The following is a 10,656-nucleotide window of genomic DNA, read 5'->3' on the forward strand; positions in this document are numbered from 1 at the left end:
ACAGGTAATTCCACATCCAGGGCAAATAATATGTTCTAATTTCATTGAAAAAGGAAGAAAGAAAGAAAGAAAGAAAGAAAGAAAGAAAGAAAGAAAGAAAGAAAGAAAGAAAGAAAGAAAGAAAGAAAGAAAGAAAGAAAGAAAGAAAGAAAGAAAGAAAGAATGAATGGTTTATTTTTGGTTTGTACAGTAATCACCACACACAGTACAACAACCACAAAAAACACAAAACAAAAAAAAAAAGAAATAGAGCAGAAGCACACAATGATAATAAAGGCTATTCTATTCTATTCTATTCTATTCTATTCTATTCTATTCTATTCTATTCTATTCTATTCTATTCTATTCTATTCTATCAAGTTTAGTTGAGAAGCTTGATATTTAATTGCCAGCTTCTGCCAATACAGATCTACAGAGCTTATAAAATCTCCTTCTGGTGCAGATGAATCACTTTAATATTTGCTTTCTACTATATTTACTTGAAAGTCTAGTTTTGTGGGTTTCCTACAAAATTCCCCTTCCTCCTTCTCAACAGTGTTCAACAGTCTATGAAAGAACAGCACTGCATATGTTTTCTAAATTCTGAAACCAGGCCTAAAAGAAATCCATTAGGAAAAGACCATGAATAACTTCTTGCTTCCATTCTAGATTCTGATCCACAGTTCTGCTGAACTATGACTGTAGTGCCTCTTGTCATGGAATTTGACTGTCTTCCACTGGTCTCCTGGGGATAAGGGAACATGCTTCATTAGATTTATGATCATCTAAAAATTTAAAGTAGCTGTAGTTATTTTTGATAAAGGCATTGAAGTTTTGTGGAAAAAAGGACATTTCAGACTAACATTATAACAACATTAGGAACTGCAGTTTTTCTGTTTTGCAAACATAAATAATTAATTTTAAATATTTGAACATTTTTCAGGTTCCATTTCAATATTGCATCAAGTAAACTGGAGTAGATATGAGTAAAACATTTAATTAGATGCACAATTTGATATATTTACATTCTTGATTTTCCAAATTAAATGTTACTAGTCATTTTATTGATTATCTTGACTGAGGCCAATAGTGTAACCCTGTTGCCTCTGGTGTACTAACACAGATTCTAGTATCGAGTCTAAATTCCTAAGTTTAGTGAAACAACTATAGGCCAGTGAAGAACTGGGTCACAGGCTGGGTTTTGATGCACAATGTTTTCTGTCACTGTTCCCAGAGGCGAGAGAGCACTATGCTGAGATAACACTGAATATTGATTGGCTTAGATAACTCACGACCACGGAGAAATGTCAGCAAAGGCCAGAGAGGCCAGACTTTTCTTTTCCAGGAAAAAACTTTTGTTTCATCCAAGAAATGAGGACACATGATGATGAGTATGTCCATATTACCAGTCTAAAATAGATTAGTTCTACTAGCTATAGTTTCCATTAACAATATCACTGAAGATCATCAACTAGTCTTACCAACAAATGACTGTGCCATAATATGATCAGAGGAAATGGTTCATTGAGTAACATCTTCTAAGAAATGGAGAACGAACGGCTGAATGGTCAAGGAGACGGGACACGAACGGTTTGGGGAGAAGTGATGAGAACAGCCAAGGGGCGACAAGATGATGGGGGATGGGGATATTTCTGAAGCTTCAGGTTGCTTGCCCTAAAAGTCTGACAAAGTGAGATTGGAATGGGGGGTCATCAAGGCCAGTGAAGACTAGGGGTGTAAGAAAATATTGAATCTGAGATATATCACGATATTTCATTTCATGACATTGTATCAATGTTAAAAAGTACTGTATAGATATTTTTAGGTATTTATTCAAATTTATTTATGAGTGAGAAGAATTATTTATTTATGAGTGAGAAGAATGTAATATGAATGTTATTGTGTTTTTTTTATGTGGGGGGCATGTGCAATTTCGTTGTATTTATTATGCAATGACAAATAAAGCTTCTATTCTATTCTAAATGCAGACATGGTGAGGGTTCAGTTTTGCTTTTCCTTTTTGTTTATATTTTTGGGGAATCCTTTTATTTCTATATTTACATGGGTATTTTGCTCTTTTGTTTGTATACTAGAAAATTACTATTATGATACGTCAGGTCACACATGTAGTTTTTTGACATTGATAACACTGTTTTGTTAAATAATGGTTATTTCAAGCATCCTAAAAGCACCTTTTAGTGTCTGGAAAAAGGTGGATGCTAGTTGCTTTGTTGGGATTGTACAAAAAATAATGTTCTGATATTGGATGATTGAGGGACTGTCCACTATGCACTCTTTTCACGACTAATAGAATATGAACATTTGAGCAGGATCTTACACTATAATGAGGAAAGTTTTGTGATATAACATTAGATCCTGTTCTGATCAAACACAAATTTGTTTAGTAATTGTGCATATTTCTAGTGGAATTTTAATTTTACACATAAAAATATCTTAAAAAAAGAAACAAAACAAACAACAACAGTATCGTGATATCTCATGTCATGATCCTAGTATTGCAATTTGTATCGTATCACCAGATTTTTGCCAATACACACCCCTAATGAAGACCATCTACTAAGAAACTTAATTTCAGATGGGCTTGAAACAGCTCACATAAAATTGTAGGCTGGAGAGATATGTACGATGCCAAAATGTGTCTTGTTTTTTTTTTTTTTTTTTATGATTAAACATTAGGGTGTCTGGAGTGTGACAGGGAATGTCAGAAAAGCTGATGTAGTAAGAGGGTTGAAGGATGCGGAAGGTGTAAATTCTAAAACATCACAGGTATCCAAACAAAGCTTGCATGTTGAATCAGTGAAAGGGGACAAGTATTCTGCATAAAGGCTGGGATCCAGTGGGTGAAGAGGTCTGCTGGAAGTGTTCTGGTGCTGGTTGTGGTTCTGTTTTGCACAGCCTTTTGAGTATTTTCATATGAACAAATTATGCTGCTTCATTTTAACTTGGATTGTTGATGTTGTGATTGTTAAGATGGAGTGGGTATACATAACGAAATGAATGAAATTACTTCTTTGAAGGTATTCCACCCTGTACAGTATGACAACAGGGATGTGGAGACAGGTTTAAGATGGCTTCTTGGGGCATGTATGTTATAGCCTATATGACTGCTGGTGACTCATTCATAGAAGGAGAGATTTAAAATAGGCCCTGGGCTTTGCTATCAGAACAATAATGAATAAAAAGTAGAATTGCTAACAATTACAATAGGACTCAAACAGAGCTGGGTTCACTTTGGGTCTGCTCCAGTGCAGGAGGTTTGATGTATGTGAAGAAGTTGAACCTAGATTTGTCATTTTGACAGAGTGTCAAATTAAAGCGTCCTATCAGTAATCTGTGCTGAAAGAGTTAAAGCAATTAATCTAATTGAAAAAAAAAGTTCCATTGTTATACAGTACTATATCATTTGTTATCATAGAACCATAAGTGGCTGGTCCTATTAGATACAGACATGGTGACAAATGAAATGTATTAATGTTAAGAGAAGTATGACAGTTTGCAGAAGCTTCTCTGATCGTTTCAACAGTTTACTTTTCTCCAACACACCTGTCACATATCAAGGTGTGTATTCATTTTCATTAAATCAGTTTTAATGTTGTGAAGTTGCACAGTTATGAAAAATAATAGGCTACAAATAATTAATAATTGCCCTCTAATACATTAAAATTAATGTGGTAAGCATGTCAAGTAAATTCAAGTTGAGGGTTACTTCACCCCTCTGTGTACACTGTGGATCAGGCTGGTTTACTCACATTTCCCAGACTGAAGGTGTCTAGTACATAAGCACTATATACTTCTTAAGAACTGTCCTGAGGCGGAGAACATTCATTATTTAAGGAACCAGAACTGAATACTGGCATCAGTACTTGTCAAATTACTGTGATGTATGTCTGTGTTCTTTAAATTTGAAGCCTTTTTAACCAATGGATCATTCATTAAATGTCATATATCAGTTACTGTCTCTGTAGTATTTTGTCCAACCACACATTCAACACAATTTTGCAAGTTATAAATTCTACATTGCTTCATTTGAACATTTAAATTAGGAACTCCAAGCAGGAGAAACATGAGTGTAAACCTTATTATTAATAATAATAATAATAATAATAATAATAATAATAATAATAATAATCCCTATCTCTCAGAGAATAGACTTTAAAATTCCCTTGCGAGCATATAAAGCGCTGAATGATTTGGGCCCAAAATATATCAGAGACCTTCTAGTCCAGTATGAACCATCCAGACCACTCAGGTGGTCTGGTGCAGGTCTGCTCTGTGTTCCAAACGTCAGAACTAAACATGGAGAATCCGCATTCAGTTTCTATGCTCCGTATATCTGGAACAAAATACCAGAAAATATCAGGTCTGCCGAGAATCTGAGTTCTTTTAAGTCAAGGTTTAAGACTCACCTGTTCACTGCTGCCTTTGACTAAAAGGCTTTTGACTTTTTAAATTTTATATTCTCTTTCGAAACTCTGTACTCCAACTCTTACTTTATTATGTGTGTGTGTTTATATTTTTGGATTTTATATGTTGTTTTCTTACTTGTTGTTTTTAATCACCTTTTACATGTTTCTTTTCTGTCGTTGTATTTCAATGTCCTGTGTGCAGCACCTTGAATTGCCTTATTGCTGAAATGTGCTATACAAATAAACTTGCCTTGCCTTAATAATAATAATAATAATAATAATAATAATAATAATAATAATAATAATAATAATAATTCTGTGTCAGTTTGGTTCATGTTTAACATTATATGTGTTTATCAACCAAACACTTGTTGTTAAACAAAATGACAGTGTCTCAAGTCTTAAATTTAATGGAATCTATGTACGACATGATTTTTCCTTCCATTACACAGAAACTTCGCTGATTTTATTATTAAGCTTTGTATTGTGGATATACCAACACAGGCTACGCGTATTTGCGCACGCTATACGCAACCACATAACGTTGCACAGACGCATCCACACATTTACAGACTTATTATAACCTATTTATAACCGACAAAGAGCAGAAAACAATCATTCTGATGATAAGAATTCAGACCAAACGACTAAACGCGAGTGTATTGGTGATTATGATGCAGTCAGTAATGATGTCAAATGGAGAATAAACATTCTTTTTTTTCAGAGAAACCCACTAAATGTGGTCTTCCACAGTTCACTGCTCTTCTATGGGATCACACCGACGCACTATTTCCCTGTTTTTAATAAAAATCATTGTTAAATCTATTTCTAGTCCGTTCCTTCTATTAGTGACAGGGCTCCGTTGTCCCCGTTGAACCGACTGAACCGAACACACAGGCTTTCATCTTCATCAGTGCACTCAGGCTTCCTTACCCTCCACGGCCCACACCGTCGGCAGTATCCACAGGAAACACAGCACATCCATAATAGTTGTACTTCCAGACATTTGACTGTAAAAAGCCTGGATGTTCATCGTGCAGCCGTCCAGCAGCGGGCCATTGGCAGCGGCTTCATTCGGAGACGCAGAGCATCATCATCCTCCTCATCCTCCTCATCCTCCTCATCCTCATCAGCAGCGGCAGCAGTGGGATAAAGGTCTGAAGCTCCTGCTCAGGCCAGTGTGGGCGAAACCAAAAAGGCAGGGGGCGGGAAAGTCCGACAGGAAAAAACCACAGCACACATCATGTGTGCATTCAACTGAGAATCTGAAAAATCACTCAGTGCATGTGTAATATCTGAACATACTGCTGAGGACGGTCACATGTTTGGCTCCTTTTTAACCCATGTCCCACATTTTAAAAGTCGTGATCCTTCGTGATCCTTCGTGAGCACTTCGGATTCAGTGTTTTCTCTTCCCTGTAATGAAGAGTTATCATGTGAACTTGTCACGGAATGTTTCTGCTTTACATGTAGTACGACAAATATGCCTGTCATTTACCGATATAAGAGTCCAAATATATTTGTTGTTGTTGTTTTCGGCTTCCGTGAGAGTGACCACTTTCTGTGTGATTTAGTTTGTCTGTGACTGAACATATTTTATTAAAAAACTGAACATAAAATAAAAAGTTCATGTGTCAATACACATCTAGAAAATTTTGTTAGTGTCATATATCTATGTATATAATATGTATCATACTATATATAATATGTGTCATAATATGCATATAATATGCATGTAATATACACTGTAAAAAAAAAAAAATCCTGTTGTCTTTACGGAAAAAAACTGGCAGCTGTGGTTTCCAGAACAATACTGTAAAAAACACATCCAACTGTAAACATATTTATGGAGTAACATGTAGATTTAACGTTTAAACATGTAGGTTATAACACTGGATTTAAATGGTAAATGGACTGTACTTATTCAGTGCATTTTATACATCTTCATGGTGTGCAAAGCACTTTCCAAAGCCACCAGGTCAATTCAGGGTTCAGTGTCTTCCATGGACTCTTGGACATATGGACAGTCGGAGCCAGGATTCAAACCACCAACCTTTTGGTTATTGGATGAGCTGCTCTGCCAACTCTACCAACCCATGAATTTACAAGTTTAAAATGTTGAATTGTTAAATGTTTACTTTTTTATATTAAAAAAAAAAAAAAAAAGCAAATATGCCGTTATTTCAACATTATGGTCTTGCAGTTTAAACAGCACCACATTGTTTTTCAATTTACAGTTTTATTTTCTAAAAACAACAGAAATTCATAATTTCTACACACAAATCTGTTTTTGTTCACATACTCTTCCTGTAAGAACTACAGCTATATTTGATTCAGTCGTTAACACAAAAAATCTTTTCAAATAAACAACTTTGCTTTGTATTGTCACTTACAGTTTTTTTATGTTGCAATTTTACCATTTTTTGGTGTAAATTCTAGTCATTTTTACAGTGTAGCAATGTTTTTCAGCCTTGGGGTCTGGACCCCATGTGGGATATCCTGAAATTTCTAGTAATTGATCATAAAAAAAAGAAAAAGAAAAAAAAAAAAGAAAAAAAAATTACTAATAAAAATATATGGTGAGTTGAGAGAGACAATCACATACATAAAAGACTTGACAAACTCTGAAGCTGAAACTGAAGCACTGCGGTATCTTTCAAATGTTCATTGTGGCTGGTTTAATAATGGCATATAGCAAATTATTGCATGACCCAAAAAAAATTAATTAATTTTAGCAAAAAGAATGTCTCCATTTTGAATGTCTGGGGTTGACAGAAGTTTGTGATGTTAAAATGGGGTCTCAAGCCAAAAAAGGTTAGGAACCACTGAAATATAGTATCATATAATTTGGAATTTGAAGTCATGATAACATATGACAGCCTATATAATATATATTATAACCATTAACATAGTTAAAACTGAATATATTCATAAAATTAAAGACTTCATATGTGACAAGTTCACATGATAACTCTTCAATAAAGGGAAGAGAAAACACTGGCTCTGAGATGCTCACAAATGATCATAACTTTTATTTTGTGCTTTTTCCCATGTTCCACGTACTGAAACAATGAAGGAAACACGTCTTCAGATAGATAAAGGTCTAATTTTCATCCAGATGCATCAGAAATTTTAATTGCATTTTCAGAAAAACAAAAGAAAATGTTATTGTATGAATGTTTCCATCCACTACTTTTGTGTGAATATTAATATTGCGAATGCTTGTTTCACACTGGAGCAGATAATAGATTACTAATTACTCTGTTAACCATGGAACAAGTAATAGCCTTTTAATTAGATAGATATAAATAGATAGACTTTATTTTGAACATAAGGGAGCAAAAAAAATTCCAAAGTTAATAGCGTGCCTATTAACTTTGGAATTTTTTTTGCTAATTAATCAACAACAAAAAAAAGAAAACAAATATCACATAAATGTATACCAATATTATTGTGGTTCTTTAACAATATGTCTGAAAAGGAGTAGGAAGAAGCTGAGCTTATTGTCCTACCCCAGTTTTACATGACTTCAGCTAATATATACAGTCCATAACAAAGAATAGATCAGTCATTAAATGACAAAAAAAGAGACGATTTCATACATCAATAACTATTACTGTTGTACTCGTCTTCATTGTTACTATATCTGTGGAAAATTAGATAATAATAACAATAATAATAATAATAATAATAATAATAATAATAATAATAATAATAATAATAATAATAATAATAATAATAATGTGATCAACACAATGGAACTCCAAACCACCAAAACAGTCTTATAACCATAATCTTAGACAGGACTATAAAAATCAGCATAACCAAACTGACACTATCAGAGTAGATAGTGACTCAGTGCCGTATTAATGTAAATCTAGATGCGGCACTGGGAACCTCTTCATCATCTCCATGTAAATGAAAACTCAGCTTCAGGAGTGTTCCTGAGTATGAGTCAGAGTTAGCTGCTTGGCTCTGTCCAATATAGATAAATGTCTTCTTCTGGAGCAAGAAGTGAGTTGGGAGGAAATGTGGAGGGGGACGGCACCATGTCACATTATTCTTGCACTGTTCAGTTTGACTAGTTTTACTTCAATAAGCCGTACACATCAAAAACACAGGGGAAGCAGTTACTTAATGTGTGAACCTCAAATATAGCACACAGCATCATTTACACTGAGCAGGAATATCAGCAGGTATAATACACAATAGATTTATGTGATTAGTCCTGAGAATTCTGCACAGTGACATTAACACAAAACACATGCTCACCTCCTGTAAGAAAACCTGCACTAACGACACACTTAACTCATAAAGACCCAAACAGTCACTGTCGACACAAATCATCTACAGATATAAACTGTTTGATACCTATTGATCCACTAATCCTATCAATACATGTAAATAATTGGCGCAAAATACAGTTTGTTGTCTTTTCATGGTCATCAGATATGACCCATTTGGATGTTCAGAGGCTCCACAGTTACCATGGAAACATCATCATCTTCTACAACGCTGATTCACCAGTAAAACCCATGGAGTTCGATCACTGACAGTGGATGAACACACTTGTTTTTACATCCAGTTATTGATATCTTTGCTGAAAAAGTCACTTTTTCTTAATTTTTCTTGGTTTTGATATAATTCACTTTGAGTTTCCATGAACATCTACATGATATGTGAATTAAATATAGGAAATGCATGATTTACACCAAACAATGCAAACTATAGTGGATAATGTTATGAAAAAAAAATGGTGATAAATCAGTTAAGAAAGGTAGAAATAGAGAAAAAAAAATCATTCCTGGAACTGCCACTAAAGTAGCACTGGGTCTTTATGGGTTAAAGACTTGCTGGAAAAGAAGTTTGCCATGTGTTATTTCTCTGACTCAGTGGGTCACCGCTACAACCATTAAAGTTTCACCAGGTCTAAGTATTTTCCCCTTGGTTTATTTCATCCTCACACTAGCCCTGCTGCATTTATTACCAAAATCTGTTTACCGTGAGGCTAGATGTCCTGAATGGCTGCTCTGGTTTATTTTTAGTTGTAATCACTTAGTTGGATGAAACTATCACTTAGAAACTCCTTGTTAAAATTCTATGAATTTTACGAGTCATGAAATATGTATGTATGAAAGAAGAAACATGCCACTACCATTATGCTAAATATGGAGTATAGTGGTAATAGAAGTCTGAAAGTTGAAGTCTGAAAATTACAGACAAAAACATAACATAATTTTGTAAATACCAGTTTAGATAATGAGATATTGTCGCGTTGGGATATGCCTTTTTTTTTTTTTTTTAATGAATAAATAAATAAAATAAAATACTGACGTACAAACCTGATCATTCAGTATATCAGGGAGTCAGCTGACCTACATTTAACAGCTGATTATATTTGGGTGCTTCTGTGAAACTGGTCCCTAAAAACAGGACATGGGGACTAAAAATTCAAACAAGATGTAGACTAATGTTATGAAGAAATAAAATCTGCAAGGACGCAAAAATTACGTGGCACTATTTTTTCTAATATCTTTTTATTCTCTCACAGGTACATTTTGGGAATCGAACTAATTATGCAAGGCAGAGTGTTTCACAAAAATGACCGCTGTTGCAAAATCACTGTTTATTTGTGTTTAAATGGGCAGGTTCTGCATGTAACACCAGCGGACACGATGGGTTATGTGCAAAACCTGGAATGAGACTGCCAATTCATGAAAAACCTGCATGTCTGGATTAGAAAAACCACTAGGATCATCAAATTTAACAGTGTCTTTATTTATAGCGGTACATAAGACCATTTACAGCCATGTTTCCCAGATCAAATGCACTGATACCAAGGTAGTTTTTGATATCCCAATTTTGGTCCTATTTTTGGCCCCAATATTTTATTTTTTTTTTAAAAAATCATTAATTTTGGGATGGCTCAGAGTAAGAATATAATTTTTTGTTTTGTTTTTGTTTTTTGCAGTTATCTGAGGTCATCATTGGGTACATCCTGGGGGGAAATATGCCTAAAATTCTCTTTTATTATTAAGTTTTAAAAAACTGGCAAAGTCCTAGATACCAAAATAAACCCAGTTTCATAGAAGCATCCATTTCTGAACTCAGACCTGAAAAATTGAGGCAACCCCAGATCACAACACCTCCACAGGCTTGTACAGAATACACAAGGTATTATGAGTGAATCATTTGCTCTTAAGCAAATCAAAAACATTTTTGCATATTAGCCTCAGTGATAAGTGGTTTT

General features: G+C 34.4%; 1 protein-coding gene across 4 annotated transcripts in view; it reads right to left on the reverse strand.

The window, feature by feature from the left end:
- Positions 1–5,575, reverse strand: part of ephb2a (eph receptor B2a) — a 54,080-nt gene extending 48,505 nt beyond the window's left edge. For all 4 annotated transcript variants that reach the window (XM_030138585.1, XM_030138584.1, XM_030138583.1 and 1 more), the window contains exon 1: positions 5,340–5,575. In XM_030138585.1, coding sequence (XP_029994445.1) covers positions 5,340–5,439 — 100 coding nt within the window. In that variant the 5' untranslated portion in view covers positions 5,440–5,575. The remainder of the gene's footprint in view (positions 1–5,339) is intronic.
- Between the last annotated feature and the right edge of the window lie 5,081 nt (positions 5,576–10,656).

Source organism: Sphaeramia orbicularis, chromosome 7, assembly GCF_902148855.1.
Source record: "Sphaeramia orbicularis chromosome 7, fSphaOr1.1, whole genome shotgun sequence".
Taxonomy (NCBI): domain Eukaryota; kingdom Metazoa; phylum Chordata; class Actinopteri; order Kurtiformes; family Apogonidae; genus Sphaeramia; species Sphaeramia orbicularis.